Here is a 25,368-nt window from a genome sequence, read left to right on the forward strand (position 1 = left end):
ATTATGTTTATGTGTAGTGAAAATGTCTCGACAAGCATATGATTGGGAATGAGTTGTTATTCAAGTATATTCAATATGAATTTCGCCTCATTGGATATTCTCACAAATTTTTTTTATCAAACTTCTATTATTAAACAACAAAAAGAACTCGAAGGATTTTTATAAAAGTGCGTTATTATTATTATTATTTTATGAAGTGTGGTTTTCATGTTGCAAGAAATTTGGATGAGTGACCAATGTAATATTATTCATATCTCATAAATAGATCTATCTACATAGTTCAAATATTTTTTAGAATAATTTAATATAATGGCACCCGTTCGTAGGACGGGTTCGGAAGCTAATAAACTATTTAAATCGTTAGCTAATCCATGCGCATAGCGAACTCTTGGGGTCGGGTTCAAAAGTCACACTAAAATCCACTTGTTGTTTGTCCGTATACCTCCCCTCTCCCTCTTTCTCCTCTCTTTCTCCCTATCTCTTCTCTCTCTCTCTATCAATTATCTACATTCTCCACCTCCACTACGCACACGCCCACTATAAATCTAGTAAAACGTTGATTAAAACTTTATAAATAGCTAGTAAATTAACTAGCAAAGCCTGGTAAAACCTTTGAGTGAATGATATATAAATTCTCCAAAAGTCAACCCTACCACCTAACTCATCTCATTTAAAACAAACTTACTTGCCAATCAAAAACACTAATATATATTTTTTTTTAATTATTAAATTAGCTTGATTGTACAACTAGAATAAAAAAACGACCATCAAAGAACAAAGCTTGTAGTACCTTTTCTATTGGGCTTGGGCTTAAAAAAGGCTAAAGTTAGAAACACAATCCAAGCCCATGTTGCATTACGCACTTGACACTTGGGATTTGAGGAGACGTAAAACCCAACATAAACCCTTCCACTCTCATTGAAGTAGCAAAAACTGAAGCTTATTGAAATGGCAGTTAAGATAAGATTAGCGAGGTTGGGATGTAGGAACAGACCGTTTTACAGAGTTTTGGCTGCTGATAGTACTTGTCGCAGAGATGGCAAACATCTTGAAGTCTTGGGTTACTACGATCCATTAACAGGTACCACTCAAATTTTATCTTTCATTTTTGTTAGTATCCATTTGTTCATTTTGTAATTTAGTTCTTACCCATTGTTTCAGTTTTATTCGTGCCTATTAATGTTCTTATTTGATCAATAACTTTGTCAATACAATGTTTAACTCAATTATATTTCACTTGTGTAGATGTTATACACTAAGACAATTATTTTACTTGGACACTTTTCTTTCTCACTATACCTTATGCTTATAACTCTGGGAGTGCTAGAAGTACTTTATGGAATAATCTTATTCTGACACATGATGAAAGATTTATCTACTCCTTGGTGTGTATGTTGGGACTTCAACTGTATTTGTCACCTGATGAAAGATTTGGTTTGAGCCTTTGCACCCTAGAGACATCGCACAATTCTTAAGTTGTGTGGGGGTAACTAGTCTCACTGATCTGCATTATTCAGGAAGTTCTTTTACTTGGAATAATAATTCTGCAGGCAGTGACAGGAAATGCACTAGAATAGGTAGATGTTTGGTAAATCTTATGTGGAGTAGTGTGTTTCTTGCATCTGATATGGAGTTTACCACTCAACGTGTGTTGGACCATTACAAGTACCATGGAGAAGCTTTATCCTTTAAGATTCTGCAACTGATGGTTATAATTACCAATTTTTCATGGATGTTGTGAGGGAACCATGGCAGCTACTGGTTCAGGTAAATCCTATATATATCCTACATACAAGCAAAAACTTTTGAAAAGCTTGTTGAAGGATTGATCAAGGAAGAAACTACTCAGATTTGACTAAGGGAAGTGGAGAATCTAGACTTAGATTGTTTGATCTGCAATAGAACTTGAGTCAAGACCATGAGATGTGATCACAATACAGTTGGAAAAAGACGCGAGATTAGAGTATAGTCTGTTACTAAAGATTGAGTATGAAGATGTCAAACAAAGAGCAGGGTGTACATGGCAACTTTTTGGAGACAGATGCAATGCCTACGTCCATAATATTGTAAAGGAGAATAAGAGCAGGAATAAGATATTGTATGTTACAGATGAGAATGGAGTCAAGCATAATGAACCTAACACTCTGGTCAATAGGTTTGTATGTTACAAGCATTGTTGGTTAACAGTTGGAGAAGCTGTTATAGAATCTATTCAGGTAGAGGCAACACAGTGTACAAATGCATTTCAAAGGTTCTTTCCAACAGAATGCAATCTGTTATGGACCCTCTTATAGCACCCAACCAATTAGCATTTGTGCCTGGAAGAAGTATACAAGACAATCTCTTGTTATCATATGAGTTGCTGAGGAAGTATGGCAGGAAGCACACATCTCCTAAATGCTCCTTGAAAGTGGACATAAGTAAGGCTTATGATTCAATTAGTTGGTCATCCATTGAAGCAATGTTGAGAGATTCAAGTTCCCCACAAGATTACAAAGTGGATACAAGCCTATTATTCAACTCCTTACTTCTCTTTGTTAATTGATGGCACTCCAGGAGACCTTTCAAAGGAAAGAGAGTGCTCAGACAAGGAGGCCACCATCTCTCACCTTACTTGTTTGTTCTCATAATGGAAATTCTGCGTTGCAAATTGCTTGATGCTCTTAACTCTAACAAGATTAAGGCTCATCCGAAATGCAAGGGGACTAGGGTAATAAAGTTATGATATGCAGATGATCTTATCGTATTCACTAAAGAGAATAGCAAGTCTAATGCCACTGGACTTAGCATAAACAGTTCAAAAATCAATATCTTGACTAGTGGTCTTACACAAGATGTGAGCAAGGGCTAATGGCAGATGTTCTAGGGGCTCAGATTGCTCAACCTCTTCTTACTTGGATTGCCCCTACTGTCAACTATGGGCTTGCCTCTCTCTGATTGAAAGAGTTACTAGTGAAATTCAAAATTGGAAATCTAGAGTCCTCTCTCATGCAAGAAGGTTGTCCACTCAGTATTGTCCTCTTTTCATGTGTACTGGGCAAAGTCCTTTGTCCTTCATATGACTATACCGGAGCAAGTAGAGAACTCAAGACAGGCTTATACATAGGAAGGTATTGCAGCACTCTAACTGTTGTCTATGTAATTTCTGTAGAGAGAACTCAAAGCACCTTTTTCTTTAGTGTAGTTACACAAGGAAGATATGGCATGATGTCAAGCAATTACTGGGAATCTATGTGAATGCAGCCAATGGTAATTATGAGTGGATACGTACTATGAAGTTGTGTACTGGTTATTCTACAGAGAGTGAAGTCATAAAAAAAATTATTTGTGCAACTATAAGTTACATATGGACTGCGAGGAACTTCAGAAGGTTTAGAGACATGGTGCAAGACTGGCAGGTGGTAAGAACTAATATCATTAATGGTATGTTGCTGTATCTACAAGGACATTTGACTACTGCTAAAGGTACTTTACAGGACAGAAAACTTCTTAGACAGTCTTGGACTTCAAGTGCAAGTAACAGAGGAAACCATTATGATGTATATGGGTTAAACCTATGCATGGCTATGTAGAATTGCGTCCAGATGGTGCTATGTCAGACTCAAGGAGTGGTATAGGAGGATTGATCAGCAACAGTACAGGTGAAACATGTTGGCTTACTCTGGAGCTAGGGGCACTAGATCAGTGCTCTACCAAGAGCTTAAGACCATTCGTATTGGTCTTCACTCTTTAGGGATGTAGCTGCTAGATAAGAAAAAGTCATTGTAGCAACAACCTCTATGCTTGCTGTGCAGATCTTGCAAAGGCTACAAAGGACAACATGGTACTGTGAAAATGTGGTCATAGCTATTGAGTAGCTTGTGGAATGGTTTACTGATGTTATTGTCCTGTAGGTATATAGGGAGACTAACAGATGTGCAGACTATTTGGCTAGTCTTACTAATGATAACTCTTTTGAGTTTTTTTGTGCCTCCACTATGTTTGGAATTAACAAAACTAGTGGAGAATGATAGGAATGGTGAAATTTTTACAAGGAATTAAAACAGGTTGGGGTCTGCCCAACGGTAAAAAGCTTTATTCAAAAAAGAAAATGAAAAAGAAAAAGTCAGTGGTGGTCTACTTGTTTATTGTACAGCTTTTATGCTACATTAAATATTTTGTTTGTATTTAATTTTAAATATCCTTTTGAGTAGTTTGATTATTGTTTTTATGATTAATTTGGCTTTCTGTAGGTCAAGATGGCGGTAAGCGAATGGGGCTCAATTTTGACAGAGTAAAGTAAGTGTTCTCTTCCATTTTACACTTTTTTCTTCTACCCTTTGTGTAGTTCAACTTCATTTGACATAGTCAAAAAGCAGCATATTACTTTAGAAATGTCAATCTTGAGCATCGAAGTTTCATTCCTTTTTTTCTTTTGTGGGTGTCAACTCTGTGTCTCTGTAGTTTTACTTTTATTATGAGTTCATGGAAGCATTATCTTCTGGAAATTCCTTGTCGCATGTACTCTGATAAGCCTGTGTGTGGGGATGAATCCATTCAATGGTTCTTTGAGTAACTCAATATGAATATGTAGAGAATGACTGTATTAAGATGAACTTTAGAACTTTGCATTGATGCTCCTGGTGACTGGCAAATGAAAATAGATGGTCCGGAGTCCTTTTTCTTAGATATTCAGGTCTAGTAGATAGTCAGACCACCTTTTGTCTTGGTACAGTTAAAATAGATAGGCCTGCCACTTTGTCTTGGTACAGTTAAAATAGATAGGCCTGCCACTTTGTCAAGTACGCACATGAGAATGGTTTACATTTGACTAATTATGTTCTTTTTTGGGGAGAACAATCTCGTAGGAACCTACAGTACATCAGCCATACTGAACTTAATATAACGTTCTGGCAGCCCTCATATTTGGAAAGAAGTGTTGGACAATGACTATTTTATTGTGTCACTTGCATGATTTTAGCATAAAGGGCTAAGTGGCTAACCATGTCCAGTTTCAATGATATTCTTAAACTAGGTGTTAACTAAATATCACAACAGTTTAACAAAATGCACCTAAGCTACAGCCTCTTTAGCAGTTGAAGAGTCTTAAGCCTCGCGGTAATGAGGCGTATGTCTCAATACCAACGCCTCAATGCTTATTGATACTTAAGTATCAGTACATGAAGCCCTATTTTCAGCTCTCCTTATTTTTATTTTTATTTTCTTTGAATCTAGAATACATTTTATATGATATCCCCTTTTTTTTGTTATTGAAAAGCAAACCTGTATTTTAATTTTAAATACTGCATATAAGTCCCACTCTATAGATAGGCAAAGTTGCCCTAAACCCTTATTTAAAACAATCAGCTTTGCCTCCACCCTTTAGAACTATAAGCCTAAGTCTCAGGAATCACTTGGACTCTCAGGAATCTTCAGAATTGCTATATTGCCTAGTAATTATTATTTTTTATTTTGACATTTTACTTGTGGAGCATCTATAGCCACAGTATTGTTCCTCATAATGTTGTGTCTCTTCATCTCTTTCTTTTCTAGAGCTTTCTTCTATGCAGCTCGTTAGTGTCACTGACAAGGTAAAAGTAATAGCCTTAATAGCTTTTGTGTAAGCTTGTTCAAATGACATTTTTTTTATTTGTTTATTTTTATTTTTGTATATATATATATTTATTTATTTCTCTTAATTTCTTTATAGTTCTCCTCAAATTTTCCAAGAACTTTTTTTTTCCTCATGGAGGCTTCCGCCCCGAAGCTTAAAGGTGTGTCTTTAGTAGCTAAACTGTAAAAAGAAAATTATACTACGTCCTTTAACCGGTTAGAGGAGGCACTAGGGTAGCAACAGCCTTGACTGGTGGTGTTAGTAACGATGGGATGATACATCCTCCGAGGCACCACATGGTTTGTTATGTCTTTGTGATTGTTCTTCCATCCTGTACAGATTTTCGTTATTACCCCGTTCATGCCTAACAACTGGTTAGTCCCTCACTAATAAGACGAGTTCTCCTTTAATTGCTTTTGGATGGCTCTTGCCTTTTACCTTACCGATCTATGCTACCATAGAAGTTGTCTTTTAGTGCTTTCCTGTGTACTTCCTGACTGCACATTTTTGCTGGTACTTTTCTTGTTATTAAACCGTCTATATAATTTAAAGTTTGCAGGCTGGAAAACGAGATATATTTATTAGGAACTAGAACATTAAGGAAGCAAGTCTATTAGAGACTACAACTTGAAATAATCCATATCCAAATAAAACATTAAGGGTGTGTTTGTTAACTGGCAAATGAGGGTGGCTAATTGTATTTTCCCACTAGAAGTATCATTTGCCAGTGTTTGAGTGTATTTAAGGGCCCTGGCAAACACTTATTTAAAATTAGCCGGCAAATCAAATTATCCCACTAGAAGTGGGAAAATAGAAAACACCTCCCCCCAAAGTTGAATTAGTCACCCGGTATTTTCCCAATATAGTAGGAAAATAGAAACAACTCTCCCTCTCGATCTCTTTTCTCTCTTTCTCACTGCCAATAGAAACAACTTTCCCACTCGATCTCTCTTCTCTCTTTCTCACCGCCGCCTCTCATTAACTCGCTCTCTTTTCAGGTATACTCTCTCATCTCTTATCTCTCTTCTCTCTTCTCTCAATCTCTTTTTTCACTATTAATTGATTAGTGGGTGTTGTTTTTTGTTCTTGTTTGATTTTTAGAATTTTTTTTTTTTAGTGATTTTTGGACTTCGTTTAGTCATTTCAATTTGTTTAATTTCGTTACATTCTCTGGTTTTCTATTTTAATTTTTTAAAATCTTTAGATGGCAGGCCTATGTTAGTATGTTTAGATGACCTTCACACTCTTATCATCTTATGTCCCATATACACGTATTCAAATAGTGCAAGAGGAAAATTCTCTTCAACACATTCCCTGATGGCCTGGTCAAAATAATTTGCGTAGTTTTGTCATTTATTAGTAACACTTAGCTCTGGCTGTACGGCTGTGCCGGCAATCCTAGAATGGAACGTTCACACTCGTGGCAAAGGAATACTATAAATACACTCCACGAGTTCTTGCATTAAGCATTCAGTCCAAGGTCTACAATACATTCAAAGTTAGCAGTATCCTAACTAACTGCTCATTAAGTTGCAATGGCTTCTAAGAGTTTGTTTGTGGTCCTGATCCTTGCCATTGTTGTCCTTCCAAGTGTGGTTCTTGCCACAGATTTTATCGTCGGAGATCAGGTGGGGTGGACATTTGGGTTCGATTATCAAAATGGAAGACTGTAGAAAGGTATTCGGCTATGGTATGTTTGGCAACCTCATGGAGGAACGACTCATCAACTGTAGAAGACTGTAGTGCACTTACCTAAATGTCAAAGCCCTTTGCAGTAACACGTACCTAAGCTTTGCAGATGGATGATAGATGGTGTTCAGTGGAAGAGAATTGAATAACAGTAACACACCTATGGTCTTGGACAGCTTCAAAGCAATGACATGATTCAAAAGGCGATGCTCTCAAGAATTTGCTCATATATTTAGGTGCAAGCTAGGAGCCTGCAGTTATAATGTACTTGGGTACTAGGCGTAATCAGGCTCGATCTATTAGAGCTGGACACATGCTCGATCTATTATTGAAAGATCTGATGAAATCCAAACAATAAACAGAATCAACCATAATTTTACACCAAAAGATAGTATTCTCTCCGACTGACGAAATACCATATATATGCATGTGAGCATGTCTAAGCTGCACTAAGGACCAACTTATTGCAATGAACTAAGGTGCTCATAGAACAACACTATAACGGCAAGAAGCGCCACCACTGCTGAATCTCCACATTTGCTGCAGGAACATATTGATTTCAAATTCGGAATCCACAGCCCCTTCACAACCTTTGTTAAACTGTTACTACAAGACTGAAACATATATAACATATGCATTTTGTTGCATTTGCTCCTACTTTGTGTGAAATAAGATATAATGTTGAGTTGTATTGTCTTTAATTATCTTTATTTTGTATTTTAGTTTTAGTTTTTATTAGACTATATTGAGTTTGAAAACAAAATATATATATATTTCCAAAAAGAATTATTTGCCATGGAAAAAAAACCATGTAAACAAACACTGGCAAAATTGGTAAATTTTATATTTTCCCACTAGAAATTTTTGCAAACAAACACTGGCAAACTGAAATTTTCCCACTAAAATTTTGAGCAAAAACTCTAGTGGGAAAATGCTGGCAAATCTAATATTTTCCCACTAGAGGTTTGCCACTAAACAAACACACCCTAAGAGTGGAAAGAACAGAAGTAGGTCCCCAGTTATGCAAATTTATTCTATAGTGGCAGCAAAAAAGTTGATGAATGTTCGCTTCAATCTTGTTGTGTTTGCTGGTGAGGTCCTTACCCGCAAAACAAGAAACCTTAGAAAAACTGCAACCTCGGTATTCCTGAGCATGCACTTTTTCTTGTGAACCATGCAACTGCTTGAATGAAAAGGTTTGCAGGGTTTGTGTGTTTGGCTAAACAGCCACCATATATCTACAGTGCACACACTCAAGTTGTTCCCTTGTCACTTTTTTTCTTTTTCTTTTTCTTTTTTTCTCTTGATTATAACTTTCCTTGTCTTGTGTGCCTATATCTTCCAATTGCTTGAAGGTACTGGTTGTCAGTTGGTGCCCAGCCATCAGAACCTGTTCAACGCATTCTTTTCCGAGCTGGAGCTCTGCCTCCACAGCCAATGCTTGCAATGGAACACAAAAACGGACCCCATGAAATCCGTCCAATAGATCCTTTGAATGGCAAGTTTCTGGTTCCCAAAAAGCGTGCTGATAAAGATGAGATGTTGAATATATAACAGCCAAAAAACTGAAGTTCCTCCTCTCTTTTTTAAATCTTTGGATGTTCTAGTCATACTTGGATCACAGTGAAGAGCCTGATTCTGGATCGCATTGTAAACATTAGAGCTGAGCAACTTTTGGTGGAAAGTGGGTGTTCTTCATGTCTGGGGTCTTGCCGTCTTGGTAATCTGAGTTCTTGTATCTGTATGGTAAAGGATTCTAGATTTCTTCTTCTTTGTGTGCCTCCTTTTCTTTATGGAGAATCGTGGATTTCATTTGAAGCTTTTGTTTTATAAGATGGATGTGGCTACTTCCTTTTTTATGTGGTTAATACTCAATTAATAAGAAATTTCAATTGAAATGCCGTAAGCCATAGTTGCACAAGGTAGAGAAATCAAAAAAATTATGCTAGAACTCACTGTTCAAAATGCCGTAAGCCATATTAGCACAAGTTAGAGAAATCAACAAATTTATGCTAGAGTTCATTGTTCAATCAGAAAGGAATGAAAGATATTGCTTCTCAATGAGGCTATCCTTGTTTCAGAAAATACTAAACCCAAAGATACTGTCTTTAGCTTAGGGGGGTGGCAAAGCAAAGTAGCCCTTTTAGACTTCCATGGGTAACACAAAATTCTTTCACCTCACCTGTGAACCTTCAGACCACAATATTTAGCTATGGCCCCTACCTGTGAATGCTCCCTCTACCCTCATCCACGCGATAACCCCGAGATCATAACGAAGTACCTTGGAGTTCTAGAATCTAGACAATGAAAATGGCATTCACAAGTCCTATAGGATACTGTCTCGTGTTTTTCTGTCTCTTCTCTCGCTCACTCTCTTGCTCCTTTACAATAACAAACAACTGCCCCCATACAATATGGCCTGGCACGCTCGCCGGTGCAGGAACACCACAACTTTCAATGACTGGATTTGAGTTAAGTTCTGGGCAAAGCGTCAGTATACCATCTGTTCCAGGATGGTCAGGTCGAATTTGGGCCAGGACAGGATGTACGTTTGATGAATCTGGAGCCGGCACATGCCAAACTGCAGACTGTGGGGGAAGGTTAGAGTGCAATGGAAATGGTGGAACACCACCTGCATCACTTTTCGAGATCACCCTCGGGAAGGGAGACAATAAAGATTACTACGACGTCAGCTTTGTCGACGGCTATAATCTGCCACTTGTTGCCACACCATTTTCGATCAATGGTAGCTGTAGTGCGACGGGCTGTCTTAATGATCTTAACATTGGTATAATTTCCGCTATTTTCATGCATAATTCCATGGTCAAATCCGTCGTTCAATCTATATCATCTAGGATGTAAACTGTAAAGGACCTCGCTTTCTTTTTCAATTTTGCACATTTTTAATGTTAATCTTTAAGCATATACCATGAACGTATCCCCATGACTAGGAATCTAGGATTACAATAGCCATGACTAGGATTCACAATGCATATTCTAGTTAGTTTCTATTTCTTTTACGTTTTGAGTAAATGACAATGTAATGGATTGTTCGTGATTGGACTTATAGTAAACCATCGTATTTCAGGTTGTCCAAAAGAACTGCAGGTCATCAACAGTGTTGACGCCAGTGACATTGTCGCGTGTAAAAGTGCATGCGAGGCATTTAGGCTCGATCAGTACTGTTGTAGTGGGGAATATGCAAACCCAACATCTTGCAAACCTTCATTCTATTCAACCCTCTTCAAAAGGGCTTGTCCAAGGGCCTACAGCTACGCATTTGACGATGGCACAAGCACTTTCACATGCAATGCCTACGACTATACCGTAACTTTCTGTCCCTCCATAAATGGGTGAGATCTCTGCCCCACACGTAAAAATGTAAAATGGCTTCTACCATCCTACTGACTACTTTTTAAGGACACAGCAAGTTTGATCAGAAGGGCTTCAGCATTTACTAACAAAATTTCCGTTAGTTAACCAATATACAAAACTAATCCATAACGAATTCTAGGCATACAATACTTCCTATATTCTTCTGAAAATCTATTTTTTTGCAGAGTGAGACAATCAAATAGCGCACCACCTCCTCCTCTGCAACCCTCAGCTCCTGCTTTACTAAACAGTGAACGAAATTATGAAGAAGTTGACGGATTTGACTCCGCAGCTAACATTAAATCATTTCAAACGTCAATCATTTTCCTTGTGATCTTCAACTTCTTGGCTATCTGAACTCTTGACCTCCTAGGTTGCCATCATGATTGCACACCTTACATGCTATGGGATACACTGATAAGAAAATCCATGAAAAACGTTAGTTGGTGAACAATACCATAGAAGATATAAATCGGTGACATAAGATTCTTCTTCTGTAAGCAACGGGAAAGTGAAACATAATTTTCGCCTACACATACAAGCTGACAAGAATGTAATTCTTATGTAGATGAAAGACATATTGTATATTCAAGCTTCGTGGGTATCAATAAGACCTAATTTACAGGTCTATATACAAGAGTATACGTGCAAATAATTTGGAAGATGGAATTACATAGATCAGTTTGACTCTTATCCTAATTTATTTTGGTTTAATCTATGACATCCAAGCAGGTTAGAGAAACCTTTAGCACTAAATATGTTCAAAACAAAGGACATGCAACAAAGTTAAATAAGAAGAAAAATGCAAGCCATCTGTACAATTCTTATTATTTAAATTTCATATTGTACTTTTCTTTTCTTTCAGAGGAATATAATTACCATTGATACATATGGTTTAATTAGTTGTTAAATTATAAGGAGAGACACTTACAGTCATCTTTTATTTCCTAGCATTTTTTGCTTTCTTTGGACCTTGAGTTTTCCTTTTTCCCCTCTTAGGGGGATCTCCAGCTATTTTGGCCTTCTTTCTTGTAGTCCCCTGCACAGAGACTTCCAAGGTTAAGCATATAAATGCAGGACGATATCATGCATTATGCCTTTAATGGAAGGCTGTATGTAAAACGGGTATAAAGTATACCACTGCTTTCCCAGCTTTCCCATTACTCTTTCCATTATTTAGTTCGTCAGCTTCATTATTCTGATCACTTTGGCGAGCATTGCGTTTAGGAACTTTGTCTGTCTCCTCTTCCGAATCAAATGAGAATCCATCAAGTGTACCTATTCAAAAGAGAAGGCTAAATATAATGGGAACAAAAGCAAACTGCAGAAGCATAAGCATTGTATAACATAGCCAGTCAATGATTTAACAATGACTGGCGTAATATAGGTCTCTAAGGTTCCAAAATGTTATTCTCTTGCAATACATGCCAGGTCCCAGATTAAAGGTGCGGGATTTTCAGGAACACTGTGACAACTGACACATGATGCATCACAATTGTCTTGATGTTATTAAAGGAAGTGTCCAGGAGTTTACTCTATATAGGTAACCTGGTCAAGTTCTTACTTGCATAATATTGAATGTTGTAATGTGATTAAACAAAGCTCATGCTGAAAAAGTTAGAGCGAATATGAGACCTTCAATCATGGTTTCTGCCTCGTAAACATTTGATATTGGTTTGAGTTGAATGAAGTCATTCATGACGGCCTCTATCTGTCAAGAAGAGAGAGATACTTATAGACCTATTTTGTTATACAGAAATCCATGCCTCATCTGGAAGACTTAGAAGTAAAATCTAAACTAATCATGCAAGATTATTTTCTTTTAACATTAGCATGGCATCAGAAGGGATCACTATGCAGCACGGAACCAGATAATGGATAGACATACCTTTGCTTCTGCCTGATTAAAGCTAACCTGAAGAAAAAGAGCTCCACGTTATTTGTAATGGGAAGCAGTTGGTACATATATAGACATACTTACTTTAGATAAATATGAAATCACCTGCATATTACTTCATTTAGGATCCTAATCTTGCAACAAGCCCCCAAAGTCGACGTTCTCGTGGGCCCAGTCTAATTGAACTGGCCATATGATAGTCCTTTCAGTATTCAGTGACTTATATCATGCCCTTACATTATACATTAATACGAAGCCATTTTAATCCCCTTGGCCCTAGGCTACCCTACCAAAACTCAAACCTTTGGACATGGGATTGGCTTTCATACTAAATGTTAAGTTTAAGTAACAAGCCAATGATTCTTGAAGCCAAGGTGTGACCAGAAAGCTAGTTACTTGGCCTAAAATTAGGATCCTAACAAGAGACAAAATCATGTAAAAATGTGAGATGGAATTGAGTGACATACAACGCAGAATGTTCTGGATGGAACAATTGTTGTTTTGTATATGGTCCCTGAGAAAAAATTAACAAAATTTATTAAATTAGAAAGTAATAGAAGGTCGTTAAGTATAAAAACCTGCAACAAAAATGAAGAGTGACCCTTCAAACTTGTGATGATAGGGCGAAAGATATACAAAAGCTTGAAGCAAAAAGGAAAACATACAAGTAAAATAATATAAATAGATAAATAAATATAAATAAACAAATAAATAGAATCGACAAACTAAACTGTTACAGCACTAGACTTTGTATGTAGATATATTTCATTAGCTCCATTGATAATGAGATAGCTTTTTCTTTTTTCTTTTTGAGGAAGCTCCACATTAGAGTGGTGCTTTGGCGGACCCCTACCTGTTTATTAAAAACAATGGTGAAAAGGGAAGAGGGGGGGGGGGTGAGGGGGGGGGGGTTTAACCTTCCCTACAGACACAATAAAAAGTGACTACTTGATAAGATAGTTGTTCAAATTAAGTCAGTACTCAGTGACATGAAATTTTAACGCACAATAAAAAACGACTACTTGATAAGATAGCTGTTCAAATTAAGTAAGTACTCAGCGGCATGGAAGTTTAAGCTAATAGAACCACTATCACGGTCAGGCTGATTACATACAAAAGAAAACATGAATGGAAACATTGATTTTCATGCAAGTCAAGAGACGGAAAAGAGTAAAATGAAGCACATCATACCTTTTAAATCTAATAGCATTTCAGGATCTCCAGATAGGTCATCTGTAATGACTACTCGGCCAACAGCACCAACATCTCCACTCATGTCTATGGACTCTCCTTCACACTCAACAAGTGCCTGCATATATACAAAAATTTAGGAACAGGAACTTATGTCTTCTCCCTGAAACACAGAATGCCTAAAAGGAAGAGGAACGTGAGAGAACTAAGATATACTGACAGCGGATGTAATATCTGTGTGTAATTGATACTGCTATTTTATACTCAGACAGCCTCGTGTGACATAGATAATGCCCATGCAATACCCTAAACATGGTCCAATGTCCAAACAAGGGACAAAAACATGACATCAGAGGTCATGTGGGAAGGCTCCAGTCATAGGGAGCAACCGAAGTAGCATACGTTGGTAAGAAAACCAGTATGCTAATGTTTACCTTGTTAAAATTCACCATGCAGGCATTACAAGATTGCACGAAAAAAGAAAGATGCCTCCCAGGTATGAGTGTATGACATATATTGAAAGTCAACAATGGAATAGAAGTGGGGAGATGAATTGAGACTGTGGAGAACACAGCATATACGCAATCGGTGACAAAGCAACAACTGATGTCACCATCTATCTAAATTGAAGCTTATAGTCACCCATTCTCCTTAGTGCTTACAATTGTACAAGTTCCACATACTTACATAGGCAATAGATTCTTCCTAACAAATACTTCTAAACAACTGCAAGATGTGGCTGTAAGCATTCTGGAGGATTTAAAGGGTCTGTATGGAATATAAATTTGTAAAACAAAAGGCATGTGTAGCATTTTTACGTGGTTTAGTTTTTCTAAAGTGCTTTTACTCCTGAAATTGTGTTAAACATCTTGACAAATTTACTCAAGCAGTCAACCCAACTTATCATAAAAAGAGGATGCCTATTACCTTTGACCGCTGAACTTTCTCAGACATCACTAGTGGCAACCTTGAGGACACCTGCGCAATAGTATATTACAATTGTTGATCGCATAAGCTATTTAACAAGGGACAAAGTTTTTATAAGTTTTAACATCTTACATGAGGCTCAACAGGCTTCTTTGGTATATCTTCCTTCACGGCCTCCTCTTTGACATCATCCCCTGAATCACTTGCAAGAGCACATTAACTTAAGAATTTATACACTACAATCCATAAAATTAAATCAGTAGTAGTGTACAAATAATATGTTCCAACCCATCAAAATATACCTTTTTGTTTTGGAGTTTCAACCTTCACTTTGGTTTTCGGAGACTTATTAGACTTTGGAGGCTTACTGAATGGAGAATCTTCTCCACTATGAATAAGAATAGTCTTTTCTTGATCCTTGTCAGTCTTCTCGACAACTGGTTCTTCATTATCACTGATATCATCCTCTCCAATAAAACTATTAGTTGGTGAAGGCTCAGAATCCGATGATAATGATAAAAATGCCTTTGTGGGTGCCTGTTCAACAAAATAAAATACCCTTCCGATTCCGATCAATAAAGCAATCAAATTAATACAAAAGGAAGACAGGTGTGGTGTCTCAAAATTCTATTCTCTTCACACATAGTATTACTACAATCAAAGATCGGTAAAGTGAGTTCAACTTTCTAATATCAGATTATAAGCAGCTTTTACAAATAACGAATTATAAAATAAACTATGTAGAGTATGTTTATACCTGAAAGCTTTGCAACCAATCTGGAGAAGCTTCGCGGGAGTTGCTCATTTCTATTTTTTTTTTTTTTTTTGGGTTTTCAAGTCTGTATATGTTACTCCAAATATCGTGAGCCAGGATTGTTTATCGGCTGGACCATGGTCTAAAGTCTAAACCCGATTTGATCCTAAGCGAGTATCAGTCGGATAGCAGCAGTAATGTGTAGGTCCATACTTAGGCTAAATTGTTTGCCCACAGATTGTCTTTCTTACTAATTAAACTAAACACCGTAGAATTTAAAAGATTCAAAGACATCTTAATATGTCCCAAAATTGGCCTCCACGCCATTTTCCAGCTTCTATCTCAATCCTGGACCATCTGCATCACTCTCTTTGTTTCACCTTCCAAGATGATATATATCTCAGTTGATATTGTTTAGCGAGCTCTACAGCTAGCCCAGCGGCCCTTATGTGTGCCTCTTCATTTGTTTCCACCTTCCCTTTTTGAGTCGCAGCAGCCACACACTTACCTCCCCAGTCCCAGAAAACACCCATACTTTTAGTTTTATCAAGAAAATCAAAGCAGCTCACCTTATGGGTGCCATGAGGGGGGGGAGTCCATTCCATTTCTACAACACGTTTACTAATAGTATTAATACTATTGTGTGGCTCAGCAGAAATCCAGTCACTCCATGTTGAGAATGTTTTGTTCAGAACCACCTGCATGTTTAATAGCAAGTCCAATAGGGAGCAGCTACAATGGGCTACTAAAATGTGTCACATAGGCCCTTTAGCAGCTCCAGACAAATTTGGCCGCCCAAATTCGAAAAACAAATCCAATTGGGACTTTTAGCAGTTGTTAAATTTGAGATACGAACGGGAGAGTTTCTACCGTTTGTACGTTAAATTGCAACGGACGGCATAAACTCTCCTGTTTGTCTAGTTCAGACATCCCAACAGCTATAAACGGTTAGTTTTTCTGAAATGGCAAATTTATAACAACTATTTCACACAACTCTCTCATCATTTGCTCCCAATTCTCATACAATTTATATCTACTCCAACTATAACAATCACTACTCCAAGTAAAACAATTGATCCAAATGAACATGCAACCACATCAAAATGAAATAAATCTACAAGGTCCGCAAATTTTTCAATTCAAAAAGACGAGGTTCTTTGCAAAACGTGGATATATGTTAATGAATATCCAATTGTTAGTGCGGGAAAACGAGCCACACACTATTGAGAGAGAATATTAGAGGAATTTCAAGAGAAAGTTGGCGAAAACAACAAGAGAAGTAAGGATTCGGCGTTCATTCGATTTGGACACATCCAAAATGCTTACAACCGGTGGGCAGGAATTATCTTCTTTTCGGAAAGGATCGTAAGAAGTGGCACAACGATCCAAGATCAGTTAGTCGAGGCAAAAACAACATATATGTTGGCTCATAACACACACTTTCAATTTGAGCATTGTTGGGCCCCCTTCAATGATAGCCCAAAATGAAATGAAGAATTGAAAAGTCGGTCCACAACTACATCGAGAAAACGAACCAACGTCATTTTTAATATAGATGATAAAGTTGTGCCTTCAACACCCACAACACCATCAGCAACTCTTGGTAGCGTTCCAATTGATTTATTTCTTACACAAGTTATGGATGGAAGTAGAGGTGGAGGTGGAGGTGGAAGTGGAAGTGAAAATGCAAGTGGAAGTGAAACCAAGAAAAAATGACCACCGAGAACAAGGGGTGAGAAAGAAAGGAGAAGAGAATTACAAGATGATAGATAAGTATTTGGTACAAATGACGAATGCCACCGCCGATAGGGTGAAGATGATGGAGTTCAAGAAGTGGAAAGAAGACAACAAAATATTCGCACAAGATATTTCTACTCTTTAGCCAAAAGTTGTTGAATACTTCAAGACGATGAAAGTGGAGATAATTCGCCAAAGAAGAGAGAGTGGAACGTTTGGAACTCCAAGTGGTACTTCTAGTGGGGGTGGTGCTTCTACTACTTAGATTAATTTCAATGTTGTTTTAGTTATTTCATTTGCATTGTTGTTGTTAGTTCATTTCCAATATTGTAATTTCAATTTTAATTTGAATTGTCTTGAAAAAAATATAAAATCAAACATAGATAATTCTCAAACTATATAACAAACATTAATAATACTCAAACTACAAACATAGAAATACTCATACTACATTTCTTGATCTGCACGAAATTGTCAAAGGTGATTAATGAGGTCAACTCTTAGTTGAACATTAGTTTCTCTGCTCTGAATGTGACGAAATGTGTTGAGTCTTCTTGCAATTTTCTCATTTTGATTCCCGACAACATGCAATGCAACTGGTGGCTCCCAATCCATGTCAATTTGTCAATCTTCGATATCAATCTCTCGTTCATTATCGACAATCATATTATGTAAAATTATACACGTCTTCATTATCCGATTAATGTCATCCCTACTCCACATTCGCGTCGGCCTCTTGATTATCCCCCATCTAGCTTGTAAGACACCAAATGCACGCTCCACATCTTTGCGACACACTCCTTGCATCTTAGCAAAGAATCTTCTATTTGAGTTGTTGGGTGAGGGATTATTTGTACAAGTGTAGCCCATTTAGGATAAATCTCATCGGCTATATAGTAACCAATTTTTATTGGTGACTATTCACGGTGTAATTGCAATGAGGAGCATCACCACGCATAAGATTATCAAAGAGGTGAGAACGTTGAAGCACGTTGACGTTGTTGTTTGAACCCGCCATACAAAAAAAAACGTGTCAAATCCACAAGTCTTGATCGGCAACGATTTTCACCTTATGCAAGTAGACGTTGAATGCCTTCTTCGTTTGGAGCCCTCAAATATTCTTTCTCGAAGACCACCAACATGACATCACAAAATACCTCGAGCTTTCGAAAATGGTGCTCTTTGCGATTTGAACGTATTCATCCAACGCATCCGCACCACAACTACATGCAAGCAACCACCTTTTGCATACCCGTCAAACATGGTTTTCCAATGCCATCAACCGTGTATGTGAAATACTTGTCATGGTCGGAGACGGCTTTCAAGATTCGGAGGAAGAGATGGTGGTGCATCCTAAGCCTCCTATGGAAGATATATCAAGGGGATACTTCGGGTATTGCACGAAATAATCCCTCATAATCCTATTGTGAGCGTCAATTCGATCATGATAAATATAATTTCTATCGGGGACCGAGCCTCGATGATCACGAGTAATTTCGTGTATGTCTTGCAACAACGAGAAAATAGGTACGAACATGTTCTCATCGTGCATGTGAGAAGAAAAGTTGCAAAGTTGATAATAGTAATGCAAAAAGTGTGAGTGAAGGCAAAGTTGATAAATTTATGATCTATAAAGTTGACACAATAAATGAGGTTGGTGGTTGAAGAGTTGATGGTTAAGGAGTTGAGGGTTGAGGTTTTGATGACAAGTAAATGCATGTGAGTGAAAAATTGGTTGAATTTGGCTAAGTCTATATCGTGGTCGGGTTAATGCGAGTGCGAAAATGCGGACGGACGACGCGATTGTCCAATCATCCGTCCATTTAGTTAAAACAGGAGACAGATGACATAGTTTCTGCCATCTATACATAAATAACCAACAGACGACAGGAACTATGTCGTCCGTCTCCCGAAACTTATTATGACAGCTGTTAACGAAGGTCTTAACTTTGGCTGGGTTTTTGACTCATTCCAAATTTAAGACCCTTAACAGCCCCATTGGAATGACATTTTTGTAGTTGAGTGCTATATTTGTGTTTAACATCCCATATAGCCCCCAATTGGACTTACTCTAAGCCTAACTTCATTCTCATATTTTCTGAAGCAAACAAAAAACATAAAAACAGAGATTATCACCAGCAGACTCCATGTTAGAAAAGAACTAAAACCAACTGGAAGCTTCAAAAGCTTCATTGTCCACTCTCAAGCCCAACCTAGAACAGAACCAGATCCTAGCAGTCAATAAAAAACAGGTGGATATCAGTTTCCACACTAGCACCGCATAGGATGCAAAAATTATCAATCCCAAAATGATCATGGCCATCTTCCAGACAAACATTTTCTCTCTTGAAGACTTGAAACTAATTACGTACGTGGTTTTCAGAGACAAGCTTCAAAATTTGGTATAATTTTTTTGTTTTTGGTACCAAATTTTGTATAATTGAAGAAAGATACAAATCAAAATGAACTTCTTCCATCAATCAATCTTGAAGTAGTACTTATACCGTTGTTTAGTCCCCGATATTTAATTACAAAAAGAATCCACGGTTCGAAGACAAAAATTCGAAGTTGTACCGTACCACTCAGTTTTAAAACCTTCCTTCTATATATTAATCCTACACATTTTGTGTTCTTGGTTTGAATATAAATACATGAGATTATCAATTCCAATATTTACTTCCATTCAAGTTTATGACATAATCAATTTTGCATGCACCTGAACTAAACGTATGAAGATGCCATGCTCAACGAGAGCAGACATCTTACAGTTGGTAATTGAAAACAGCTGCTGCAAGAAATGGAAATGCAACACTTAAAGGCGTTGCAACCAACCATTGCTCAGCCTACTAACTTGACGCACCAGAGATGAGGTATTATTGAGGAACCTAAGAACCATAGCTCATTTGTCTGAAAATACTCAGAGATGAGGTAATTATAGCACCTTGAACAACTAACGGTAACCCAAGTACATTAACCTAATTCTGGTTTGGTTGTAGGCGCCTGCATAAGTAGATATCTTTAAGCTCAATCATCGAGCATGAGTAAGAAAAATTGAAGTGTGTTTCCAGACAGCGATTGACAAATAGCTTATCCAACCTTAAAAGACAAGCTATAACACAAAGGTAGTAGCAAATCATAAATAATCATAAACAGTAGCAAGAAGTTCAAACATGTCCTCCACAGCTCTCGATATTCCTATTAGATTTACCAACCAAAAATCCCTGGTTTCTAACAAACAAAGTGCTTAACTCATTAAGAATGCACTCAAAACGTAGCACCTTTGAAACTCCCTCCTATTCTTAATGGGATTTAACATATTCCTGAACAATGTTAAGACCCTCAGATTCTTCTCCGTAATCCTGAAAACCGATTAGAGATATCAATTAAAAGCTATTTGAGGTTATTTTGTTAAAGGGAATAGCTTGAGTACAATAAGGAACAAGGGAGACTATTACCTTCACAACAACAATCGAGCATCCAACCACTTTCCTTGCCTTTCCCTCAGAATCAATCTTGCACAACTGTGATACAAGGTAAAAAGCTAGCCTTCAGAAAAGAGTTGGAAATGTAAGCTACTCCAATACCTGACTCTAGACACATGAATATTGGCGAACATTCATAAGCACTACGCATGCCTGATATAAGACTGAGGGTCCCATGTGCATACAGAAGTCCACGTGAATAAAGAAGCACTACCAAGCTTCCCTTCCCACTAGTGCTTATTATAAATTTAACATGATCGATTTCAATAAAGTGAATGGTTACTAAAGTTAATAATATTAGTGGGTTAGTTATTATCAGACTAGTAGTAGTGGTCAGGTAAGGTAGTGGGCAGTTCCTTGTAGTGACCATTACATGGTTACATGAACTTGTATTTAAGGCTTGTGAGTTAATAAAGAGGGTAAGCTGATTATTGTAATTGTTTGCACAACAGTGTGAATTGGAGGCGGTTCCCTCAATAGAACCAATTGGAGTTTACGGGGTTTTCTCGAATTAATCCCATCCTAGCTATCATCTTTCCTTTCTTGCATTTTAATTTCCGATACAATCTAGTTTGATTGTATCACTTTCAGTCGTGCTTTATGGGAATTCACAAATCGAGGAACAATACAATAAATGAACTGGGTAACAGATACCATGTTTTTGTTATTCTTGGAAGCTCAAAACAAATAAATAAAAATAACTGCACCGAGGGAATTTACCTATAGGCGAACAATACAATAACTTAATTTCCCAATATATACCATGGTTTTGCTATTTTTGGAAGAACAAAAACAAAGTGAAAAGAAAGAAGCAGCCCAACTGAATTTCCAGTTATAAAAGAATTTCCATCCAGACAAAATCGTTAAAGAGTCCATCCAAGACAGAACAGATATCATATACATATATATAATGAAAAGACAAAAATAGTATTGACAAAAGCAGAAACACAAATTGATGCACATACCCCTGCCCACTCGCCAAGAGTTTTTGCACTTGGAACTGCAATCAAGCTGACATTGTTGTCAGCACAAAGTGCTCTAACCAGTTTAACATAGTCGGGTTGGCTGCAGTCCTCTGCAATTACACAGAGCTGAGCTGCATGTTTCTCAATCACCTTGGCACCTTCATGGATCCCTCGAGCAAGCCCATCGTGCGCCAATGATTTCTTCAACACTAGCTGCAGAGCTGTCATTATATCCATTGGCTCACCTAGAACTGGAGCGGCAGTAGCAGCAGCAGCAGTCTCAGCTGGTACACCCTCTTCGCTGAAACAGTTAAGGAAAACAAATGAAAATCTTGAAGGAACACTTGACATTAATTAGTATATATGAAAACTAGTAACAAATTTCAAATCATATTTTCAACAATAACAAATTTCGTAATATAGAAGTTGCAGAATAAGACTAAAGTTTTTATTTCAAGAGTGTCGATGATACTCGTTACGGTTGCAACATGTCCGAATACTTTTGACAATAAAATGAATCTAATAATGATTGAATAATAAGCAAGCATAGATAGATACATACCCTGACATTTTCCAAGTTAAAGTTGAGCCTGGTACAAGTTTGCGGCGGAGAGTTTCTAGTGCCTTGTGTTGTGTTTATGAGTAGGGTTTTTGAGTCATGTAATAGGGTTGTTATTGGCTGGGTTTCGGATCTTAGCCGTCAACCTGGGCTTGGGCCGACAAGTTATCAATTTGGATACTAACTCATGGACCACAAATTTAGGCCCAAACACATAAATTTACTAATAATTTTGGTTTTAGACATAATAATTACGGTTTTACGACAAAAACAGGCTGACCCATCAGCATCTATCACTAATAATTTCGCTATAAGGACATTTTCGGGCTGACATCAGCAAGTTATTTTTTATTAATACCAATTATGACCTTCTTCTCCATCTAGCAAAAAAAAACTCAAACTATAAACTTGTAAAATACTTTTGAGATCTAAATGTTTTCATCTTTGAGCTAGTTGATTTGTGTGTTATGAACTTGTGTTTAGTGATTTAAGATATGAGAAAATATTTATCTTCTTCTCCATCTAACAACAAAAAAAAAACTCAAACTAGAAACTTGTAAATTTATTTAATACTAGGGTGTGCTCGTGTCGTACGGCACTGATATATAGTCGTTTGCGGCACTAACTCTGTAGAAGCAACCTGAACTTGACCCCCCCCCCCCACCTCTTTTAGATTGTATTATACTGGCTATTGTTCCATTCATGGTCAATAATTATTATTAGGTTGAGAAACTCGACATGACCCTAACTTGAACCACCTGAGGGGTAATTTGGACATAACCTCCCCATTATTTGACGACTTTCAAATGTTTTGGATCCTGTTAGAAGGCTAACTGTCATTCAATAAATCCGGTAGTGATTTGCACATAACCTCTAGACTCATTCATCTAAATGCCCTTAAACATAGAATAACACCAATTAAAGCAAACGAAATAAGAATAATATGAGAAACATATACATAATCAGACTTCCACCAGTGGTTTGAATGAGGACATCAAAACAATACCAAAAAGAGCACCCACAAAAGTATGCTAAGTACAAAAAAAAATAGCGAAAGTACAAATAACATTGTTGACAATCATACTCTTCCATAAACCCCATCCTCATTCGCCAATGTCAAGGTCATTATCGTAAATCCTGAGTCTTGAGGAAACTTCATCGAAGAAGTAATTGTCTGTTTCAAATTCATTAAATAGATTGAGTAGGAAAGACTATATACTGAAGGGAAAAGAAATTGACAATTTAGAAGTGAAACAATGAACGATTGTTTTCACCTCTAGACTCTCCTCATTTAAATCTTATTCTCATGGGTCCAAATGTGCAGCAATGTCTTCTGATAGAGACGAACGCAAGACATAGAAGATGTGAAGTAAAAAGATTCATTGCACTCCTGCAAGATGCATCACAAAAGTTTTAACGAAGTGGCAACCAAATATTTTGTAGACTGAGTCCAAGACGATGACTATGGCCATGTCTACAAATACTTAATTTTTCTCAACTTAACTTTTATTAGCAAACTCATATCCTAACTTCCTTTGAGTGTAATGTTGGACAAATAACCACCAAACACAATACGAAATGAGGATAAAATTGAGGATATACAATTGATATAGATGGTGAAAATACCTTACTGCCATTGGGGTAGTTCCATAAACGCGAGAAGGGTACCTCTTGAACCTGCAATCATCAATGCTGATTGGACAAAGAATATAATGTACCCAAGATAAGTCCATGTTATTTGATGGAAAATAGAATAAAAATTGAGTTCAATCTTATGAAATTAAAATTAAATAAAAAACATAAATTTGGATCTCCATATAATGAACTTCTCGTACTAATATCACAATGAAATAGTTACTTATAGATGCATGAAAATAAATCAGAAACAACAGAAGATGGCAGCTTTCTCTAATAAACTTTTTAATAAGGGATCTGGGACTAATTGCAAAAATGCAAAGCTAAGCGAGGGTGTAATAGCATCAAGTATCAGCAGTTCTCCAGATGGAACGAGAGAGAAAATTTACACATACTCACTTTCTTGCATGCGTGCATGAACACGCACACTGGGTCCCTGTTTACTACAAATGCCTATGCTGAAGCCCATTACATTCAACTCTTAGCAGCTAAATATCGGGCAACTCAAAGACGCACCTGCGAGTTGACCGATAATGAAGCACACCTAAACCATCAGCTTACCCTTAAAGCAACCTATACTTTTAGAGTTGGGACTTCTGAATCTCTAAAAAACTTTAGATATCAAATAAGAAATATGTTTGTTTGTTGTTTTTTTTATTTTATTTTTATTTTATTTTATTTTTATTTATTTTTTTATGAGAAAGATATAAGCAGGCTAAAAGTTTGTAAAGTAATCGTCAGCCAAATAATGACCTCATCATCCCCATTAAGGGAAAACTGCTTAATAATAATTATAAGCTTTTCTTGTACAACCTCAAATACTTCATCAAGTGTTCAAAGATTTATTTTTTTTTTTTTAAACCAAGGATAAAGGTCTCGAGAAACCTATGTAACATTTTCACACCATATTTTCAAAATATTCCGTGTCAAAGACGGATACATGTGTTATAGTCCATGTCCCTTAGCAAGAAACTAATGCATCAGTCATGCTTCAAGTATCAAAGGCAAAAACATCTTCAGGCAAATAAACAAAAAAGAGCATACTCACATGCCAAACAGCACTAATAGTTTGAGTAGCCAGCAGTTGAAAGAACCCAGGTCTTTTCCCCTTCTGAACAAGTTTATCGTAAACATCTAAAACAACAAAATATGTTAGCTTGTACAGCAGAGGTTACCAATTTAATACAAGCACACATATTTGTACATGACAACAAATTTTTCATGTAATCAAACATTATAATACCAAACAACCAGGGTGCATAAGATATTGACATTGATACTGACTACCCACATAATGAGTTCCCTTTTGGATGGATATCAGGCCAAATTGAACTCAACCGAGAAATGTCGAATTCCTATTAACATACGTGTGTGATACGTATTCAACAAAGGTTTCTAAAATGAATAACTCGACATCACCAAGTTTCTGCTAGGTCTTGTGGCCTTTTACACCATGAAGTACAAATGGGAGCTCCTCCTACTTTTGACTTATTAATAACATATTTTAACATCGCAATTAGATATGTATTTTGGTTTCGATAGTCTATTAGTTATGTATATGGAG

The 25,368-nt window shown here is 37.0% G+C and overlaps 4 protein-coding genes across 4 annotated transcripts; 2 read left to right on the forward strand and 2 right to left on the reverse strand.

Moving 5' to 3' along the window:
* Nucleotides 1-846: 846 nt before the first annotated feature.
* Nucleotides 847-9,180, forward strand: LOC147509190 (small ribosomal subunit protein bS16m/bS16c-like). Its single transcript, XM_086601492.1, has 3 exons — nucleotides 847-1,081; nucleotides 4,233-4,278; nucleotides 8,638-9,180. The coding sequence occupies exons 1-3, from the start codon at nucleotides 949-951 to the stop codon at nucleotides 8,834-8,836; spliced, it is 378 nt and encodes a 125-aa protein (XP_086457618.1). The 5' UTR covers nucleotides 847-948; the 3' UTR covers nucleotides 8,837-9,180.
* Nucleotides 9,181-9,458: 278 nt separating this feature from the next.
* LOC147509191 (pathogenesis-related thaumatin-like protein 3.5) lies at nucleotides 9,459-10,730 on the forward strand. The gene is made up of 2 exons (XM_086601491.1): nucleotides 9,459-10,070; nucleotides 10,371-10,730. Exons 1-2 carry the CDS (start codon nucleotides 9,587-9,589, stop codon nucleotides 10,637-10,639), a joined length of 753 nt encoding a protein of 250 aa, XP_086457617.1. The 5' UTR covers nucleotides 9,459-9,586; the 3' UTR covers nucleotides 10,640-10,730.
* Nucleotides 10,714-15,940, reverse strand: BIN4 (double-stranded DNA binding protein). Its single transcript, XM_086601490.1, has 11 exons — nucleotides 15,430-15,940; nucleotides 14,975-15,209; nucleotides 14,805-14,866; nucleotides 14,673-14,723; nucleotides 13,746-13,863; nucleotides 13,022-13,068; nucleotides 12,546-12,572; nucleotides 12,293-12,368; nucleotides 11,796-11,935; nucleotides 11,589-11,696; nucleotides 10,714-11,071 (listed from the first exon to the last, which is right to left on the reverse strand). The coding sequence occupies exons 1-10, from the start codon at nucleotides 15,475-15,477 to the stop codon at nucleotides 11,598-11,600; spliced, it is 903 nt and encodes a 300-aa protein (XP_086457616.1). The 5' UTR covers nucleotides 15,478-15,940; the 3' UTR covers nucleotides 10,714-11,071; nucleotides 11,589-11,597.
* A 4,346-nt stretch (nucleotides 15,941-20,286) lies between these two features.
* On the reverse strand, nucleotides 20,287-22,328 carry LOC147509193 (small ribosomal subunit protein eS12-like). The gene is made up of 4 exons (XM_086601493.1): nucleotides 22,173-22,328; nucleotides 21,611-21,911; nucleotides 20,619-20,684; nucleotides 20,287-20,522 (listed from the first exon to the last, which is right to left on the reverse strand). The coding sequence occupies exons 1-4, from the start codon at nucleotides 22,178-22,180 to the stop codon at nucleotides 20,463-20,465; spliced, it is 435 nt and encodes a 144-aa protein (XP_086457619.1). The 5' UTR covers nucleotides 22,181-22,328; the 3' UTR covers nucleotides 20,287-20,462.
* Between the last annotated feature and the right edge of the window lie 3,040 nt (nucleotides 22,329-25,368).

Source organism: Coptis chinensis, chromosome 3 (assembly GCF_015680905.1).
Source record: "Coptis chinensis isolate HL-2020 chromosome 3, ASM1568090v1, whole genome shotgun sequence".
NCBI classification, from domain to species: Eukaryota; Viridiplantae; Streptophyta; class Magnoliopsida; order Ranunculales; family Ranunculaceae; genus Coptis; species Coptis chinensis.